Source organism: Carassius gibelio, chromosome B6, assembly GCF_023724105.1.
Source record: "Carassius gibelio isolate Cgi1373 ecotype wild population from Czech Republic chromosome B6, carGib1.2-hapl.c, whole genome shotgun sequence".
NCBI lineage: Eukaryota > Metazoa > Chordata > Actinopteri > Cypriniformes > Cyprinidae > Carassius > Carassius gibelio.
Genome location: NC_068401.1, coordinates 14,651,631 through 14,673,744, shown reverse-complemented (window position 1 = coordinate 14,673,744; position 22,114 = coordinate 14,651,631). Strand labels below are relative to the sequence as shown.

At 37.3% G+C, this 22,114-nt stretch overlaps 1 protein-coding gene across 3 annotated transcripts in view; it reads left to right on the top strand.

Annotated features, from left to right (window-relative positions):
* The window catches only part of lpp (LIM domain containing preferred translocation partner in lipoma), a 172,832-nt gene that overhangs the window by 132,481 nt on the left and 18,237 nt on the right, over window positions 1–22,114 (top strand). For all 3 annotated transcript variants that reach the window (XM_052559078.1, XM_052559077.1, XM_052559076.1), the window contains exon 8: window positions 16,889–17,058. In XM_052559078.1, the coding sequence (XP_052415038.1) occupies window positions 16,889–17,058 (170 nt within the window). The remainder of the gene's footprint in view (window positions 1–16,888; window positions 17,059–22,114) is intronic.

The window sequence follows — 22,114 nt, the reverse complement described above, 5'->3', positions numbered from 1 at the left end:
ACAATAAGTAATTATAACATGATAGTCAAATGTGTGGGTTACACATAAATGAATATGGAGTGAAGCGATGGACTGATTCATTTATAAGTCTTTTTGAGTTCACTCTGGTCCATATATATGTACAAAAGCAGTTTCTTTGCCATTCTCTTGACAAATATTTCTGTGGAGACCAGAGGTTCAAAGACCCCCCCCCCCCCCCACCTTAGGAATTTCTGCAAAAAGAGTTTCTGCTAGGTGGGGGGGAAATCAATGGAAGTGTTTAACTCTCATGGGTTTACATGTGATGTCCAGCGTTGCATTTCCATTACGAACAACAAATTTGACACCAAATTTCTCTTCTTCGAATTGAAATTGTAAATAATTGTTATAAATTAACTGTAAATAACAGGGGGGGAGGGGCGATGTAAGCTCCATCAATGTTTGTGTAAACATGATCCAAAATTTTGTCTCCTCTGGTGTGGCAGGAAACATGCTGATGGAATTTGGGGAGCACTGTCTTTAATTTGGAGTGATTAAAATCACCCGCGACAATAAAAGCAGCCTCCAGGTGAGCAGTCTATTGTTTAATAATGGCCGCGTGTAGTTTGTTCAAAGCAAGCTTGGCATTAGCATCCAGGGGAATATAGACTGCAGTTATAATGGTGGAAGTGAATTCCCGCGGCAGATAAAAAGGTCTACATTTAACCATTACAAACTCTAGGTTAACTGAGCAGTGTCTCCCAACAATGACATTGCTCATAAACCAAGCTTTGTTAATATAAATGAACAATCCACCACCTCTTGTTTTGCCGGAGTCATCTGCCGTTCTATCTGCCCGGAGCGTGTAGCGTCCAGCTAGGTCAATATCATTATTGGGTACGTCACTGTGTAGCCATGTCTCTGTGAAAACCATGACATTGCGATCCAAATCTCTTACTGTGGGTGATGCAAAGTCGTAACTTGTCCATTTTGTTCACCAGTGACCGCACATTATCGAGGAAAATGTTGGGTAAAGAGAGCCGGAGTGGTGTTAGCTTTAGCTTAGCTCTTAGACCTCCGTGCTTCCCCCGCCTTTGTTTATGATCTTGACCTCTGCCTGCAAGCACTTCCGCCCAGCCGGGTAGAGTGCGTAGCCTTAGGTGTTCTGGAGATCTCAGGGATGAGTCGAAGATTATTTATAAAACTGTTGGAAAAGTCCTCACCAATATCAAAAAGCTCCTGTCGGTGTAGGATATTAAAGCAAAGCTGTTCAGTAAGAACAGACCCGAGATGAGCATGGAAAATACTGCAAAATTGCACAAACAGGGGAGACGCCGAGCCTCGCGATGTGTACGTGCTGACAACTTGGTCTTTAAGTTAAAAATTAGTTTTTATGGGGTCTATAATGACAAAAAAGATGCATAAAGGATCCGCACACATTTTAGACCAAGAACACTTCCTCTCTTACCTCTTCCATTGCTGCCTTTATTCCCCACACATCTCTTTCCCCCTTTTCTTATGATCATGCAGGATGTCATCCAGAACTCCTCTGAAGATCTGCACTGTAAGATGAGGAACCCTTTGAGTATAAGAAACTCCGTAATTGCTACCCATCTGATTGCTTGTTCAAGGCCTCCTTCCTTTTAAAAGGGCAGGATAGGGGATAGACCGGGTGTTGTGAGTGACTGCTGAAGTGGAACCCCAAGGCTAATAGTTAACTAAATTAATCAGTCAATGCCATGATCTCTCCTGGCTGGACGATTAGCACTCCTTCAATTGTTGATATTATAGTTTGTAATGCTGGAACAGAGGACTCAGGGTCTCCAGAGACAGCCATGATTCAGTTTTCTTCTTTTTCTCATTCTGAATACAACATGCCTTAAGTCTGAGGTGAAATACATTGGCGTAATTATTAGCAGAGATTGGTTACATGGTAATTCAGTTGTACACTGTGCTAGAACATAATCCGTTAAAAGACAAGGAACACATAATAGTTTTCACAGCTGGCTGCATTCATCACAGTTCAAGCCAACACACACACAGCTCTTCTTCCCTCCATTATGAGGTACTTTCATTTCTAAAGAGCACAAGCGGGACACAGAACTGAATAATGCAGACTTTGAGGCACACTGTATGTGTCGTGCGAGTGAATCACTATCAAAACTGTCTCTGAAGTTTCTGATTAATTGATATTTCTATCTCAATATTCTCAGCGAGAGATCCTGTTCTTTTTTATGCTCTGAGAGATTGCGTTTGTGTAACTCATTAGGGAACTCTCATAAGAGTTTAGATGAGGAGCGATTCTTTAGCTCCACAGTTTGGCTCTTCAGAAACTTCTCGGGTGCAAACATGCTTCAGATCAATTTTCAAAGATTTCGGAAAATCATATTAAAGATTTCATAAGGCAAATGACTCAACGGTCAACCAGAACTTTTTTCTTTGTGCTGTGGTTAGGAGTTAGGAATAGCAGTGTTTTTCTGATATCAGCTGGAGATGCTCTCATAATTTATGAGACATCTTGCCATGAAAACTTGATGAAGAATCTTGGAAGAGTTTGAGATTTTTGAACACATACTGTAGTAGAGGCCCGAGACCCCAGACGTTGGACTGTAGTAAATGGGTCAAGTGGCATTCAGCTTTGTTTCAAACACAATGCTATCAACACTTCTGTAAAAGGCTACAGTGTCTCAGAGTGTATTAATAGAGCTTTCTATCAGAGAGCGTTGTGCATTGTCCTAGATACTCTGGTTGAACATTTGCATATTACTCACTTGCCCTTAGCGAAGTCTCAGGAGTGTGCTTTAAAATTCACTCCCACTTGTGTGCATGAAAACGTGGGATTTGTGGCATTTTAAAGTGCTGTAACCCTAAAACGGTTCAAGAACTGCACTGACTCTCTCAGTGAGTGTTGTTTCAGTGAGGTTTCAGTGTGAAGGTCAACATGACAGTTTCCACAAAAACCCTACTACTTCCATACATTAAAGTTGCTTACTGTATAAAGTTTCTGTATGTTGTCAGCTTCAGATTTTTCTTAATTTCAAATCATGCTTTTCGTTGGCTACTTTTATAGTGGCACTTATGAGTTTGTAACATCTTAGGAAGGCCCTCTTTATTTGTTAAAACATGAGTTCACTAATAATACATATATTATACCCATACCCATGCACTAATACATACATAATATCATATAGTTTATACATTATCTTTATTGTTTTTACACCAGATGCACTAAAGGAATTATGCAAATCAGGCACACTCCAATATTCTGACAAAATCAGTGCTGAATGCAAATTGCTAAGCACTATAGAAAATATAGCACCTAGTTGATTATTGGTAACTACGGAAAAAAACACAGATTAATTATATATTATATACTTTTAATTATATATTTTACATTAATAACATATTTTGAATGTTTTATTGTTTTACATTTAATGTCAAAGCATCACTAACCACAGACATAGTTTCACAAAATGCTTAATGTTTTATTGGCATTTGGAAATTTGTAAGACACTTTTCCACAATGGACTGCAAGAATGGTTTTGTTGAAATATAAGAAGCAACAGCCTACTGGCCTGCATGCTTTGTTTACAAGCTGCCAGTGGGTTCCCGTGGTGATTCTGGGGAAATAAAGCTTGTGTTTAGCTTTGAATCAAAAGAAAAAGATCCAGACCTTACCTGCCTTGGGCAATGTGAAGTCTCTGGTTAATAAAATAGACAAGCAACTGACCAGAATGGAATGAGAATACAAACACTGAAACTTGGCTGAGAGCTGATACTCCTGACAGGGCTGTCGCTAGTGGAGTGAAAGGTGGTGACTATTATAGGGGCCCACGGCCGAGGGGGGACCCCCTGGCGATCTCAACCGTCTGGGTGAGGCCAGCCTAAAAAGACGATCAGGACAGTTGACAGGCCACTACTGCTTGTGGTCATGCAAGCTTACCATTTTAAGCCTTGCCACTTGTCGATTTAAACATTAAAAACTATTTAAAGCATTCAAACACAAGATGCGGAAAAGCGCTCAACTGAATAGCTGTTTCTCGCGCACTGTGTTCGCTACGCATGCGAAGAGAGAGCCGCATCTCACAGACAGCAACACTGAACCAAGCTCTCTTCTGCGAAGTTCTCCTTGAACTTCCTCGTGCACCTGAACGAACAAATACAAATCGCAGTTTAAACAAAAAGAAAAGCATGTGAAAGAGTTCAGCACCCAATTCAGCACCCGCGGTGCTCTGGTGTCCAGGGCTCACACAGAGAGAGGCGTCTCAAAGCTCTTGAATACATTATTTGCCTTATTTTGCTCTTGTACCGACAAATACTTACACCGTCAAATTCATACCATCTTCGAAAATATGTTCGAAAAAAAAACTGTCGGTTATGACTTAAGTGAAAGTAAAAAGTAAACAAAATGAAGCATTGCTTGGTAATTGGTCAACAAAGTATTGATAGATGTGTAAATATTGTCATACTAACAGTTGTCTGAAGTTTTTGCCGATTGTAATTCATTAGATATCTTTCTATCAAAGTTAGCTAACCATATCAAGATTAATTTGTTCTGACAGTTTAACTCTGATATCTTGTCATATTTTATTACCATTTTCCAAACTATAGCAAGTAAACTGTGATAATGTGAGAAATGTTGAAGGTGTCTGAATACATTTTGGTTTGATTGTATATTTAATTTTTACATTGAACACTATGCAGTGTTATTTTACATTTAATCGTTTTGAACCTGGACACCTACAAACTTGAAAAACTACAAATATTAAAAAAGCTTAAACATTGTGTAAAACAAGTCGGCCCTGACTCCCGACTTGACGGTTGAACCGGTTGGGTTTTTCCTTGTTCATGAGTTAAAGTTAGTAAAGTAATTGTTTTTATTAATAAATATCACAGCCTATGACAAACAGTATGAAGGGTAAAGCGCATTTGTGACCCAAATATGAAGCTACTTTCTGTGGGACAGAAACTAAATTACCTGCCACAGGAGTTTTCATTAAAACTTAGACTAAAAAGTTGCGAGAGCTTTGCAAATAGGACTGTAAGGTAAATGTAAAAAAAAAAACAAAAAAAACCTCAATTATATATTAACATAGGATAATGGCATCCCTACAAAAAAAAAAAAATATATATATACACATATATACACACATATATATATATATATATATATATATATATATATATATATATATATATATATATATATATATATATATATATATATATATATAGATACACATACATATACTTTTTCCCAATATCAGCCCATTCCCCATTGTCGATCACAAAGATCCTGAAGTACCAACTGAACAAAATAAGGTTTTCATGGGATAGGGATGACAAGGAAAGCACTGCTGAAAAAAAAAAAAAAACCTTTGAGAAAAAAAAAAATCTACAGGGATGATCTGAACCTTCAGCACAACAGTGGTGTGGTATAGAATGAGAAACACCACAGGATACAAACAGGCTGCTAGTTCAGGTGAAACATGGAACAGATGCAGTTCAGTGGATTTGATTGTTTTAATCACTGGTGCAGTCCGGATCCCCAAGCAGTATATATTATATATAATCCCTCACTATGTAGATTTGACTCTAGTGTATATACTACATGTAGAATATATTTGCTAAATATAAATGTCTGGAATAACCCTTTAATTATTTTTAAGGTAGTGAGATTAGATTACAAAACTAATATAAAAATCTGCAATGATCAAAAATGTTTATGTGGTCAGATGAGAATCATAATGAGATTATAGTGTCTCAAGTTTAATCATGGGAGATTAGATGACCTACCTCCCCTTTATGTTTGGCTTCTAGCAGTTAAGAGGCTCATGAGCAGACAGATAGCTGCAGAAGTGGGTTTGATCATGTAACTACCGCAGATGAGTCAACACTTAGACTATGACCATGTCAGAGCAATTCCATTTCAAGGGAACCTTGAACAGCATCCTTTAGGGGCTGCTATGGGGATCGCCTATGACGTCACTACCAGTGCGAGCACAGTATAAAGAGGCACCAGGAGAACATGTCATCCTATTTTGTTTCAAGTGTGCATTCCGGTCGTAAGAACGATCTCTTCTTCCCTTGTTATGGCGAACACTAGCAAGACGTTTAAGACGTTTGTGGATCTGTGTACGTTATCTGACACCTGATGACACACATGATCTTTGCATTGTTTGTATAGTGCAAAGAGCACACGTGCAATGTCCTCGGGGGCAATCATTTTTCAATGAAAAAGCTCCACTCTCTTCTGTCTCTCTTTTCGAGGAAAGAGGGTCAACCATCTGCTCCCCGCGGTTCAGGACACGCCACTGCTGAGTCACGGAGGAGAATGAGTTTGTGGGGGTCACAGGGGCTTTCCCTCTCGCGCTCGTCGGCTGCTTCTAGATGATGCTGATGTGATTTCCCTAACATCATCTGATCCATCGACCAGTGCTCTGCTGGGTTCTGCCCAGGAAGAGCAGAAGATGTCCGAGGGGGGGGAAAGAAGTTGAGACTGAGCCCGCCCAATCCTGCTGCCATGTGTATGATGAACTTTGGAGGTTATGGAACGCAACACGGTTAGGCTTGACTTACAGTGGAAGCAGGCCAGGAAGATGGTGCCATGAGGTCATTTGACGAGCATTATCTTTCTGATCATAGCCCCCAGCTCAAGTGATCATTCCTTTTTTCTGATCTCCATACAGAGATCAAGAACTGCATCCATAGGTTCCAGCATACAAGTTAGTATGCGGAGTGTATGCTTTGTGAGATGCACAGCTCTCTGCCCTCACTGCAGAAGGGTCCCTTTGAGCTTGCCGGTCCTGGTCAGACTGGATGAATACAGCCATTGTTGGAAAGGGTTCAAATATACATAAATGCTGGAAAAACAAAGAATTTGTGGGACTTGAATGATTTTTCTGAAGAACAGCAGGCAGTTTAGCTATTCAGGACAAACAAGGGACCATAGTTCGAATTACAGGGGCAGAAAAGGGACAGAAATAAGAGGTTATAATTGTTAACGAAAATGAACAAGAAAACAAAAACTAGGTGGGAAAAAACATTGCGGTTAACTGAAATAAAAATAAAAACAATGCATATATTAAAAAAAAAAAACCCACAACTAACTAAAACTTTAATGTGTGTTTGGCAAAACTAACTAAAATAAAATTAAATTATAGATTAAATGTCCTTAGTTTTCGTCTCTGTCAAGGTCTTTCATTTTTTTAACGCTATTTAAAACACGCAGCGTATTCATTCAGTTGCATTTCCTTTCCCTGCTCTCCCTCCGTCTCTCTGTCACTCATGCGTCTCTCACATGCTTGCGCACGCACACACACACAGTCCCTCCCCTCGTGCACACCGCGTCTCTATGAGAACGACTGTTCGTTCGACGTTGAAAGGAAGTTTGCGAAAGGTTGGTATCTCTATCTCGTGAACACCTTTACACAATCACACATTAAAAAGTGATATAAAAATATTTTAAATTCTGAATATAATTTTGGCAGTGTGTTAATGTCGACCCGAGAAGCGATTGAGCCTTACTTAGAAAGTAAACTAGTCGCAAGTTTGAGGTAAAGTGCACTTTTTGGTTGTGGTTGCCGATGTCAAAACACTATCTAAGCTGTGATTCAAATATTAAATAATGTTATGTATTTTTTTTTTTTACTTTTAAATTGAATGTTTGCTGCTTCAATCCAGATCGAGTAGGCTTTTGACTGTATAGCGTAAATTTAGTATAGGGTATGGAAATTGTATAGCGGTGGTATTTGTATTGGGGGTGAATTCTGTATAGAAGATGTAACTAAAACTTACACTAAAACTAATAAAAACTAATAAGCATTTTTCAAAAAACCCACTTTAAAAACTAATTAAAACTAAACTGAATTTGAAAACAAACATAACATCAGTGAAACCTGTGGAAACATAAAAAGAGCCTAGGCTAAATAGTACATGCTAGTATTTGAATTAGTTTTGAATTGGTTATTACTGTTATTACATTCTATTATTTCAGATTTTAGTTCGATAAATGTAGTTTCATCAACACATGTTGCACTTGGCGATCACGGTGAGGATTGACATGGTAGTGGACCATTATGGTCATAGAAGAAATGAAGGAACAGTACCCCCCCCCAATTATAGTGCGGTAATTCACACTCTGCAAAAGGAACTCATGAACAACTATCATGAAAAAAAAAAAGTGATGTGGATCATTCAGATAACAACACAGTATTAAGAATCAAGTGTATGTAAACTTTTGAATGGGGTCATTTTTATAAAATCAACTATTTTATTTTGTGGACTAGATGTAAACACATTTTAATGTAAACATTTTATGTTAAATGTTTTATTTAAATCTTATAAGATAAATGATCCATCTTATTTTGATAAAATAATTAACAATTTGCAGGTGTACATTATGTAAACTTTTGACTTCAACGCTCTCTCTCTCTCTCTCTCTCTCTCTCTCTCTCTATATATATATATATATATATATATATATATATATATATATATATATATATATACATACACACACACACAGAGAGACACACAATTATATTTTATACAAATACATTTCTAAGATATAGAGATTTATCAATGGGAAGGCTTCAAAATACTTGTAATAATCCAAGTTCATTATATAATCTCTTTATTTGAGAAAAAAAAAAAAAAAAGCCCAGGATAATTTAAAAAAATTCATATCCATGGAGGAAAAAGTTGGGTTTGGAACAATATAAGGGTGAGTAAATCATGACAGCATTTTCATTTTTAGGTGAACACTCCTTTAAATAATTAAATTGGGTTCTGAATATGTAGTTGTCTGAATCCTGCTGTTTCCTTCTAGACACACTTAAGTATTGGCTGCTTTTTTATTCTCGTATGCTGTGTTTATGTTTCAGTTCTTTAAGACCAAGGACATGCTGCTTTCTATTCTTACATCAGAGTCTTACATCATTCTCTTTCCTCTCCCATCTCACACTTCAGGTGGTCAGTGAGGGCCTGTTTCCTGTGATAGTTCATGTGAGGTGATATCATCAAAAACAAACCTTTGTTGTCAGAGAGCGCGGGTTGGCGATTGTGCCTTGTTGAGACAGCTCCACTGAAGTTTGCAAGATTGTCTGCGTTGCAGGCCCAGTTTAAGGAGCTGGAGGGCTTACAATGAATCATGTTACTAGATTTCATTTGTGGGTGAGCGGTTGATCCCAAGAAAGACTGTTTTGTGCCACACAAACATGCGGTTTTACACATTCGCTCACCTCAACGCTCCAGCCCTCTTCTTTATCTCTCTTTCTCTCTTTTTTTTTGCCCCATTTACACCATGGCACCTGTCCATGTCACAGTTCCAACCTACTTCCAGGACAAGTAACCCATATGCTTCCCCCACACCCTCTCTCTCATCTGCACGCTGCCCTGCAGGCCTGACTCACTGAGAGGTAATGCATTGTGGCATGTAACCCCTCTTTCTCTCTGCTCCGGAGTCACATCCCATTCTGCCTCATCATTATTTGCTGACACTAGAATGAGATTTCAGGGGTTATGGGTAAGGGGCATTGAGAGATTGAAGCACATTTGATGTCACTCATTCGTTTTGTCAATTGAAATAAAACCAGAACCAAACAGCTGTGTTAAAGGCATTTGAAATTTTGAAATGAACACACAATGAAAAGAAAGTAAATTGGAAAATAAAAAAAGACATCTCAAAGTATAAAGCTGAAACTTATACTAATATACTAATGGTTTTTAAAGCATTTATGCATTTATTTAATTCTGAAATAATCATAATAAAACATGGTCAAACTACTAAATATGGTAACTATAACAATTATTTTGTAAGAGGTGTATGCAAGTCGTTGTATATTTGCATTTTACTTCATTTTTGTATAAATTAATAGATAGGCTATGGAAACATTTGAGCATTGTTTCAATAATATTTGTTTGCAACTAATAAATAAACATTTGGCATGACTTTTTTTTAAATTCTCTGCACACAGAGGATGTCACAACAGATTTATTTTCAGTTTTTCGTGTGGGAAAAAAAACAAAGCATGTGTTTGGTAACATTGCTCTGTAATAAATTTGTGAATTAGAGCAGCATAATTTGCTGGAGCGGTATTTGCTGTTGAAACAGATGTTTTTTAAATCATTTCATTTTTTTTTCACTCCAGCTGCGAGAATGTGTTGTTTGCTGTTGTTCCTAAAAAACAAGCTGAATTTCATCTGTGGAAATCTGTGTTGCATTATTGCTACTATTTCTGTCTAATAACGCTCTGTTGTTTGCACCGCAAAATATTCTTTCTGAAGCAACAAAGTTCTTGCGAGCCCGGAATACGTGTTGTGGATCTGTTGTGTTTTATTTGTTTACATGCGCGTTGTCACGATGTGCTTTGTCTTCCAGTACTGAGAAGGCTGTGTTTTCTCCTTAAAGAATCACACCTTCTTTCCTCAGCGAGTCAGGAAAGTTTGGCCTTCCACAAAAAAGTTCTTTGCGTTCCCTCTTTACACGCATGATCTTTGATTTCCGGCGATGTAAGATCAAAATTGCTGCTCGCGCTCGCGCCGCCTTTCATGCACCCCTCTTGCATCGCAGCATGAAAAAACAAAGAGCGGCGAGACGGAGATGTGCAGGAAATCTTAGCAGGCCTGCCACTCAAAACATCCACCATCACCAAACAACGGCATCTGCCTGTCACCACAAATACATTAGAAATCAATTATTTATGGAATGCAGTCAAGAACTCTTTAATCTTCTCCTTTTATCCAATTAAAATGCCTAACCGCTTTAAGCCTTTCACAAGGCTTGTGAGCAACATGCTCGGCCTCTTTCTTCTTCCTTCATTCCGTCCTTATTATTTCTTCGTTTCTCTTTTTTTCTGAGGTTGCATATAAGAAAGAACGGTGGCTTCATAGGGATGGTTGAAGACAGAAGAGAAAGTGTATAAAGTGTAAATGAACTCTTCCACTCCTACCCCTTCTGGTTACAAAGGAACTATTTGAAGTTTTAATATGAAGACTCGCCTTCCATTCCCAGAGCAGGGGACACAGGGGAAAGCGAAGGCTCTTTCATGAGCTCTTTCTGCCCAGTGTTAAGGGGGGGATTCAAAAGCAGTTGAGAAGGATAGAGATGTACAAATGCCGCTTTCATTATGCAGGAATCTGGTTGTGGCCTTTTATCGCAAATATGTTAATGCTGTGCACCAGAATAACTAATGTTTGACAGTTCTTTGTTCGTTTTATTCAGTTTAAATCACATAGTCCAAAATCGATTACCCTTAAGCATTACACATATCTTTGCAAAATAACAATTAATCAAATTTTGTACTTTTGATCTTCACATGACGCCTAATTCAAATCTAAATCAGAGTTTTGTGGCCTTTATTTAACTGCTACTGTATTTTAGAAGATTTCAACAAATTTGGTGTCTGGTCCTTTCCCTTATATCTGCATCTAGCAAGTGTAATATAGTTCAAGGCTTTTTTGAAGAATTTTGGGGGTAAACGGGACTGGCCTTTCATTGTGTCCAGCTCTTTATGTTCATTTAGCAATTTCATTGGGTTACATGATTCCTCTATTTGTGAGGTTGTAGTTACAGAGTGGCTGATAGTAAAATGTGTTGATTTGTTTACTCTTTTATATCATTCTCAGTCAGACACTGACTGTGAGTCACCAGAAATGTTTGTGGCTATAAATGAGTCAGAGAACATTTAGGCCCCACAATTAAAGAGACAGTTGTGAACATGTGACTCTCTGATCTCCTGCCTGCACCAATTAGGCTTCAAATAATGTACATGTGTGTGACTTATTGTGTCTGTAGAGATTTCTTTGCATCTGCTAATGTAATTTAAGTGGGTCATCTTTCTGTATTCCCTACTGACTCCAAAATTGAGAGAAATGTGACTTAGAGCCATGGCAAAATAGATGACTGCTAAATAACAAGTGTTGACAGGTGTTGCTGAATGATCTGTTATCATATATAATATAACTGCAACCATTTATATATAAAACACATTGAAGTATGAAGATTTTTCGTCAATAGAATAATTATGATTTAATCCGAGCATTTATAACATTTAAAAGCAGAAAAAAATAATAAGATATATTATAAATCATTGCATTAAACACTGAATCGATATCTTAAGATAATACACATACTTTGACAAATGTAAAAAATAAAGCAATGCCCTGAAATATATATTAGTGTATATTAGGGATGGTGAAAACTTTTTGTAGCTTAACATTTTTGTGGAAACTACCCCTTACTATAAATGTGGTTATTCAGCAAGGATGCATAAAATGTTTCACAATATTACTGTTTTTAATTTATTTTTGAAAACTTATTTAAAACAAACATGTTAATATTCCAGTGTTGTGTAGTGTATTGTACTTTATGTACAAAAAAGCCCTAACATTGAAATAATGTAACTAGTTAATCCTGTGTTGCTGATTATGTTGAATTATGATGAAGTGTTTGTGTTAACCTCACTTCAATAATGTTACTGACAGTTGGTTGCCAGTATATGTAAGTTTGTGTGTGTGTGTGGCACAAAATATTCAGCTCATTTAGTCAAACACAGAGTAATACATATTCAGCTAAGTCTAGTTTAACTCAGTTATGTGTCTGTAAAAGTGAAGCTCTTTAACCCTTTGATGCACAAGCTATGAAAATCCCTTCTAATGCGCAACGTGGCTCTAAAATGTTATTTGTTTTTTTGTAGATGAGTAACAATCAGAAAAGATTTAATATTCTCTAAACTATAAATTCCTTGATCCACATTGAAAATATATTTTTACAATGACCACAAATTAATAGTTTTTTTTTTTTCATAGTTTTTTTTGTTACTACATACACATGGGTCAAAAATTTCATGCATCATGATAAAAAATAAAATAAAATAAATAATAATAATAATAATAATAATAAAGACATTTTGTTAAAATAATTATTTTAGCAGTTAATTAGACCAGCATATTTAACACTTGAAATATGTTGAAACCGAACACCAGTTGCTGACTTGTCTGTCTTTTGCAGCTGGGCAGATCTGCACCTCTTCCTCTCCGATTGACCCTCCTCTCTGATGTATAGCTCTGGTTGGGTGATGGCTGTGTTTTGTTTTTTATCCCACATCTTCCGATTGCCTCTGTAATATGGTTTTGAAGGTGGGGCCTGTCCTCCAAGCACCTCTTCATATCTGGCATGACAAGTTCTTTGACCAGCTCCTTAATGAATAGCTGTCATGCATTGGTCAGAACACCCATGTAATCCGGGTGTTGTGCAGTGAAGTTGGTGTTGCCCAGGGGTGGCCTTCGTTTGCCTTGGAGAGCCACAGTCCTGCTCCATCGATTGGACTGGGTCTGGGTTTGCTCTTAGTGGACTCATCAGACCAAGTCTTCAATATCATCAAATGAGTCTTCTTCATCTAGGAGAGCAGGATTTACACCCTCAACTCCAGATTGACCCTGTGGCACATAGTCTAGGTCATCACCATCAGATATTTCAATCTCTGAATCAGGATTAAGAATCACCTGATCTACCTCATCACGCAGCATCTCTACAAAGATTTCAGCCGTTAATCTAGAATGTCAGGGATCAGCCATACTAACACTCTAGATAAAGAGTGCACAACAAGCAGTTAATCATGTATATACTGATTATATACTGTCGCTGTCAGACAGAAAACGTTGTATATCCAAAACCATTACTTTTCAGGAACACTGACAGATTTTTTTTTTTTATAAAGTAAAGAAAGGGCAAATAAACATAATTTGTGCAAGTCAAAAACAATATATTTAAAGGCTATCTGGAATAATAAATGATAGAAAAACATTTATTTCAGACAATCAGCAAAGAAACACTCATCCATAACTGATATAGCATACAAAATGAATACGGGTCACTCTAGACCCGTCATGTGCATCAAAGGGTTAGGATAAGGTATATGATATACAGTATAATGATAGTTGTACACTACTTGTAGCTAATTTTTTTGAGATTAGCTGTGCAGTCCCTCCTGGATTCAAGTGATAGGTGGTCCATTTTTTTACTGATGAAATGATCCTTCGCCAGGCAAAAATTACCTGAACTGCTCTAAAGGCATTTGAGGATTTCTTTCTTCTCACATCCTTTGAGTCCTTGGCATTCCCACTCCACTGAAAGGAAAGAGGATTTCCAAATGGTTTCCTGCACTCAGGCTTTGAGGGTGACCTGCGCTCATCCCTTGGCCGTATTTGCCACTCACGCTCTCTCTTTTCTTTTTCTGTGCTTGCCTTGCTCACACACTTGTTTGGCTCAGAGGGGCCTGTGATCCAGGGCCGCTCTCATTTCAGGCCATCTGAAGTGATTTCCTTTGCCTGAGATTCCACCCACCCCGACAGATCCCCTGGGGAGCCACGGCAGGCAGACGGCTCCACTTTGTTTCCTCCGCCTGCTCTGTGCTGTTCCTCGGTGGAACCCTGCTGCAGGTACAGCTCTGCAGGGTTGGAGTGGAAATTATCTAGAGATCGGCGCCAGTGAAGTAGCTCACATTAGTTTTAGTGACAGTTCAACACAGGGCACACAACACAGAGCTAAGTGGTAATTATGAATCAACATGACATTCATTTTATTTTAGGTTGTTTTTTCATAGACAGGTGTGACAAAGCATGGAGACCGTGTGTTTGATCATTTCACAGTGCCTTTAATTGACGTAATGGTCTGTTTGGCTGTTATTCTGTTATCCACAAAGTTGAGTATTAAGCACTCTTGTCTTTACACACTGCAAAATTTGTTTTCTGGAAAAATGTAATAAATAAAATAATAATAATAATCTTAAAACAACAAATGCATTAGATTTAGAAATATTATGAAAAATATTACAGTAAAAAAAAATGTTCCTATTTTAATCCATTTTAAAATGCCGTTTTATAATACATTTCGGCATCTAATAAGCAAAATAGCAAAACTGTTACTTTTAGAGAATATAAATAACATTCATCCTTGTTTACAGTGGCGAGAAGAACTTAATTTAAAAATGTCTTTTCTTTATTATCTCTATCAATTTTGCTTCTCCAGTATTTTATCTTATTTAACGATGTTTGCATTTATTTATTTATTTTACTGGAAAACTAGATAAACGCATTGATTTAAATAATGACTTTTTGCAATGCATCGACTGAATTGAACCGATATCATGAATTAATCCACATGCGTGAGGCAAATAATCTACGATTAAAACTTTGCTGAGGAGAGGTGCTCATATTCAGTTCAGCTTTGATATCTAATCTGAAGAGCAGAAAAGTTCAGTCTGTTTTGTTGATGCCGCCGACAGCTTCAGCGGTGGAAATGGGAGCGTGTCTGATATTTCTCCTGCTCACTGCTTCGCCTTTTGTCTGTGACAAGCTTGAACTCTGGCTCTCATTGCAGTCAGAGAGTGTATCATTTCTAAAAACAGGCTTAAATGAAGCACAAAAGAGGGAGAAAAGAACAAATGGGGAACTACAGAGCTAAAGTTAAGTAAATTAATTCATAATATCTCACACTCTCTCTCTCTTTTTTTTTTTGGAGATCGTATCTGTCCTCAGATGTGTAAAAAGAAAAACACCATAAGATATGGCTCTAAAGCGCATTATTTCCTGATACTGCTAATTAAACCGCTAGCGTCATTAATTGGTTTGAAGATATCTTTGCATTGAGTTGGAGACATCTTAAGCTCAATTAAAGATAGCTTCGACTCAATTACAGATATCCAAATGCCTTGTCCCACAATATGCAATCAGGATCTTTTTTCGGAGCAATGCCAGATGCCCTATAACACAAAGATTGTGCTCCTTCTACTCCCAAAGTTTAGTTTTATCATAAAAAGATTGTGTGCGTGGCAATGTGCCAATGCACATCCTATTCTCATCCCAAAGGAGATATTATATGTGGCTTTATATATGGATAGTTTGGTCTGAACAGAGGTTTAATGGAATTTAATATTGATTTGTTTAAATATGAGCTGCTCTTTACACATCTGTCACCGTCTGAGTGATAAGTTGATAAAATGTGTTTTCACAATTTGTGATGAGTGAGTTGGAAGATGGCGGGTGATATTTGCGCAAGCGGTGAAGCATTGATCTCCATTCTCTTCACAAAGAGGAAAATCAGCTCACTAATAGTCCCTGTTAAGTGACTGACCTTATTAAGCGCCTTAGATTTCTACAATTGTAGGGCAACTGATCACTTTGCCCTTTTTAAAAAGAAAAAAAAATCCAAACACTTTAAAGGGGTAAATTCCCTGGAGATGGTATCAGTCTAACTTTGGAAATGCTCCTCATATTCATTTTTTTTTCTTTCTTTTAATTATTTTTTATCCACAAGACTTGCAATTACTCAGTAGAGAAGATTGTTATCATTGGTTATACCACAAAGATGAGTTTGCTTGAAAAGGGCAACAGACACTCTGTTTATTCAAGATTGTCTCTGAACCTGAAAGCTGAAGTGTTAGTTTTCTTTATAGTTGAAACCTCTCATTTCCTTTGAAAAAAATAGATGCAGAAACCTTGTGGTTTGGAGGAGAGCAAAGGGTGAATAAACAATATCACCACTTGAAATAGCTATTCTTAATTAGAATGGTTTCACATATAAGTGGCAAATGGTGCTATTTACATTAATGCATTTAGCAGATTATTTTATCCTACAATGCATTCAGACAATACTTTTTATTTTTTTATATTTTTTTTTACCAGTAAGTTTGTTCCATGGGAATTGAACCCACAACCTTTTATGCTGCTGACGCATTGCTCTACCACTGAGTCACAGGAAAACGTTTAACCTTTACCTATAGAGTCTTTTTTAATCTTGCTCATCTTATACCATATAACACATACCAACACCATTGTTTTTATGTTTTACAGTATTGAATGGGTTTGTTATAGTTTATGTAATTTTCCTTCTGCATCTGAACAATAATTCTTATGCTGTATTTTGCAGGTCGCTGTGCAAGCTGTGGGGAGAATGTGGTCGGTGAGGGCATGGGCTGTACTGCCATGGACCAGGTCTTCCATGTGGGCTGCTTCATCTGCATGACCTGTGGCTCTAAGCTCAGAGGGAAGCCCTTTTATGCCGTGGAGAAGAAGGCCTACTGCGAACCCTGCTATATCGTGAGTGTGATCTGCTTGACGCTGTATGGAATAGTTCACCCATAAATGAGCATTTTGTCATCATTTACTCATCCTTATTTGTTCCAAACCTGTATGAGTTTCTTTATGTTGAACACAAAATAATATGTTTTGAAGAATGCTGGTAATCAAACAGTTGATGGTCCCCATTGACTTCCATAGTTTAATTTATTTCTCTGCTATGAAAGTCAATGGGGACCAACAACTCTTTGGTTCTTCCTGGGTTATGTTGTGGATATAACATAACCCAGGCTGAACTTAAATCCAGGTCTCTGATAGCACAACATCTCCTTATGTGCCATGGGCAAATCACGTTGCCACATTTCTCACATTCTATCATTCTAATATGCTAATTTCATGCTCAACATTTCTTATTAATATCAGTCTTAAAAACTGTGCAAACTGATTCTTTTTTCTGGATCCTCTGATACATATTTTTTATATTTTCACTTTAGTTAAAGTATTAATAATTGTATGTAAAAGTAATTGTATGGGGAAAGTTGTGGCCTAATGGTTAGAAAGTTTGACTCCTATCCCTAAGTTTGTGGGTTCGAGTCTCAAGTCTTGAACCCCCAACTGCTCCCCGGGGTACCGCAGCATAAAATGGCTGCCCACTGCTCCGGGTGTGTGTTCACAGTGTGTGTGTGTGCTTTGGATAGGTTAAATGCAGAGCACAAATTCTGAGTATGGATCACCATATATACCGTACGTATCACTATATATAGATAGATATGTATAGTGATACATTGTGACCTCATCTTTTGTTGTCTGCAAGCACACATTCATACTGTTTGTTTAATTGCCGCTCAGCACATTTCTACACACATATCCAAGAGGAAATACTTCAGCGGCACTAGTTTGCATGCTCTTTGATGCTCTAGTTTCCTTGTCTTCATATGAATCTAGCTTCAGCTCTCATTAGCTCCGTGTTCTGAGGACTTGTCTAAGATCTGCCAGAAGCATCTGGCTCTGTATAAAACCTGGATTTAGGTTCTTTCAGAAATGTTACCAAAACCAGTGCTGTTTTCATAATCATTCACCTATTCCTGTCACACTCCTCATTCTTCCGTGATGAGCTGCTTCACACTTGTTAGCTCGGTAGTCAAATCCATAAGAGGCGTAAAGATTAGACCAACAGTGGCCTCGCATGCAAAGGACCAAACATCATGTTCAACTCCATCCCATACATCTGATAAGCTTTCACACGGGCAAATCACACTTGAGATGTAACACGAGTATTAAAATCACATTAGACTGCCAGATAGGATTACTTTCCTTTTTAGATTGGAAACCAAATCAGGGCCTCCCTTTTTCTCCCTCCACCGTCCACCTTCCTTTTTTTTGTTTCTGAAAATATCTGTTGAAAATTCTCTCATTTCTTCAGGCAAACGGTTAGAGAAAAGGAAATTAGTGCCAGTTACGGTAAGAAATGAAAACTAGCATTAACATAGAGGTTATGAGTTTCTTATAAAAAGCTAGCAAACTTTCTGAGCATGTTTTCCCACATTGGAAAGTTGTGCAACATCTGCATGTGCTTGTAGACATTAAAAGTTTTGAGAACCATATTTTGTTTGTCACTATTGCAAAACACTTTTTTTTAAATTCCTGTTTTGAAATGCAGACTTTTCAGCTACACTGTGTGGGAAACAAAAAGGGATTACATTAAGAGTTTTAGAGTATTGTGTTCATTTATTTAGCAGTTCTGCGTAGGAGCCTGTAATAGCTGGACATAGCTGGCTATTAGTGTTCACGTTCTAATTTTGTGTGTAGCTAATTTTGTAATGGGTTTCAATGGGGAAAGATGCATTTTAGGACAGATGGCGTTGTTCTAACCAGACGTTGACTCATTGGTTGGGTCTAGAAAGATCCACAAATTATTTTAATTAAAGGCTGTAATGTCACCAACTCTTTGAAACCATTTCGTCAACCACATTTTTTTGGAAGACATGCCAATCAAATTAGTTCACACTTGGCCAACATTAACCTGGTCTGATTGTTCTCAGCCATATGGCTCTTTATATGTAAGAGAGCAGGCTCTGTAGAAAGTGAATTATTGTTACAAAGGATTCTTTATTTGATTGTGGTGTTTATATGGATCATATGCTGACCCATTTCCAAGCTGACGACGAGCAAAAGTGCAGAAAAGGGTCTTTTCTGTTTGATCAATCTTTACTGTAAGTATAATATTTTGAAATCCACAGTCGGTCAGCACCAAAAATAAGTATCAGCCCAACTCACAAAGAAACCAGGCCATTCCTCAAACTGCCTTTTATTTCATCACTGTTTCCCGTTTGTACTTATGTTATTTCCATTTCCAATGGCATGTGTAGCCTATTTACATTTCTGTTGTGGCCTCAGTGTTTCCCTATTTCCCTTTTAAGAAACCACTGTATTACTGAGCCAGCACATTATTTAGTGTTCTTCTCTTTTATACAGACAATGCAAATTTCAAAGAAGCCAGAATATCGTTAATATTGGTCAGATTTGTTTAACAATTTAAATGGTCTAAACCAGAGTTGCCTAACTTTTAGCCATACTGTGAGCCAAAATAATATTTTGCATTATATCGAACCATATTACTTTCTTTCCTTTTTTTTTTCAAGTCTATTTGTAACTCACTTATATTCACAAAATTAAAAGCAAAAATAATAATAAATAAAATTGTTATTTTTATTCCCTCTTGTGCTATGACATTTTTGGTCAAACCAAAGGTCATTATGTGGGCCCTGGTTTGAGCATCTCGGTCTAAACAGATGCCCTGTTGACCAGAGCAACACTGTATGACTGACCACAGAATTTTAAATAATAACTCAATATTGCATATTCCATGTTCATGCATGTATATTCAGTTGGAAGTAGCCAAATAGCAGCCCTGACTGAGTGACCGGGATCCTGACTCAAAGCATCAATCCGACTGTGTTTTATGGTAAAATGTACAGTAACTATTTTACGAGGGGGCAATTTTGTAATAATTGTTATGTAGTTTAGAAGAAAATGTACAATATTTAGGAAAAATGCAAGCATTAATGTCCATCCCTAAAAATAATCGTCACTGGGGCTTAAGCAGGTCATAAAAAACATACAAATGTATGAATTATCCACCAATTCGACCAAATATAAAACAGTTATGAATTGCTCTGAGTTTGTGTTGAAAGTGCCGATCCATTTATTTAACCTGTAACTTTCTACCTTTCTCTGTGTTTTTGTGTTCTTCCTTTATGTCAGCCAAAAGAAGAAGTTAAGAAGTTTCATATTTAGGGTGATGAGGATCACTTTGACAACATGACAGCCTCTGTTGCATCATAGGTAGATGATACTGTAGGAAATGCCAAGTTCTCCAAATGATAACATCTAGCCCTAGCACTGCAGTTTTACTGCCTTTCTTTGTTGCCCACTAACCAAATTGACAAATCCAGAGTTACCAAAGCAAAAACCACCTTACCACCCCTCCAGCTTTTCAGTAAACTCTTACTAAATCATCTACATTTACCACTGCGAATATTTATCATAACTGAATATTCAAGAGAGCATAGACAAATTGGACATACTAAATCTTTAATAATAGATTTTAACACTGTAACAGAGCATGTTTCCTGACTGCTGTTGTTTATACAGTATACATATCGCATTCTTTTCACTCCGTTTTGCTGAACTTCAAAATGATAGAAAATAGGCTATAAGTAACAAGATTGCAAAGCAACAGTTAACCTTTGTTACTAAGAACAGCCTCAGACTATTATGTCTGTGTGTACTTTCTCAAGAGATGAATCACTTGAACAGTCGAAGTATCTGTGACTCAGGCCATCTCTCGTTTCACCCCCACTACACTGATCAGCTCTCAGAATGATTGTACTTGTCTTCCTCTGGAAGTTTTCCAACTTGGATCCATGCGCTAAAGAGGGCCGGGATAATTTAAGAACTTTATTTATGCATTTCATCAGCATAAATGTTCTTCTGGCACAAGATCAAAAGGATGGAAGAAATCTGAATTTCTTAATGAAAGTAATTTCTTCTTCTTTTCTCCTCATCCTCAGGGTCATACGCCTCTGTGCGATTAGAGAATGAGCATGAGACTTTGGTCTCTACAGAGACATGGCAGTCCCCCAGTGAGCAGAGGGAAAACTTCAAATGAGGCCAGCGAGTCAGTCTAGGAATCTTTTAAGATAGGAAGAATGCACATGGTACATTATTTATCAGTTTATTTATCTGCAGAGAAAGGATCATAGCAGTCGTATTTTCATTGTTCCTATATAAACATCTCATTTACTGCTCGGTTTGCCACTAGGGAGACAGAATGGAGGAAAACACACGTTGTGTATCTAATGTCATTTGCTTTGTTGTAATGAAAAGAGACTAAATGTATTGAAATCTTCTTTTCGACTTCTTGGTAAACTGGTCACGTCTTAATAACTGCATTTCCTTCTATAAATACCTTTGGTGTATGACAGCCATTGTCTTTTTGACGTTTTTTTCAGTACAATTTACATGTCATCTTGTTGGGCCCTGAGTTGAAATGATAATTTATCATAATGATCGTAACTTCATTACAGGATTGCAGCTCTTCATTGTGGCATGTAAAATTTTGATTCATCTTGACTTCAAAAGTCATCTTGTCATCAAAAGACATCTTGACAGCAATTAATTTCTCTCCGTACTTTAGAGGATGAAATTTCACCACTGATTTTGTACAAAATCTGTTACATTTCATTTATAATTATTATGAGCGATTATTATGTCAAGTTTCCCTTATGGTATCTTTCTTTGGACAGCTACAATTTGTACAGTTAATAATCAATCCTTAGAGTGTGTATGTGTGTGAGAGAGTTTGGGGTGAGTAAGATTTCCTTTCAGTTAATACTTTATCAAGGGGTGCATTAAATTAATCATAAGTGACAGTAAAGACTTCTACGTTATTTGAACAAAAAATGTCTGTGTCAAATAAATGCTTTTCTTTTGAACTTTCTTTAAGTATTTTGAAAAATTTATCCGTTTCATCAAAAATATTAGGCAGCACAACTGTGTCATTAACAGGAAATGA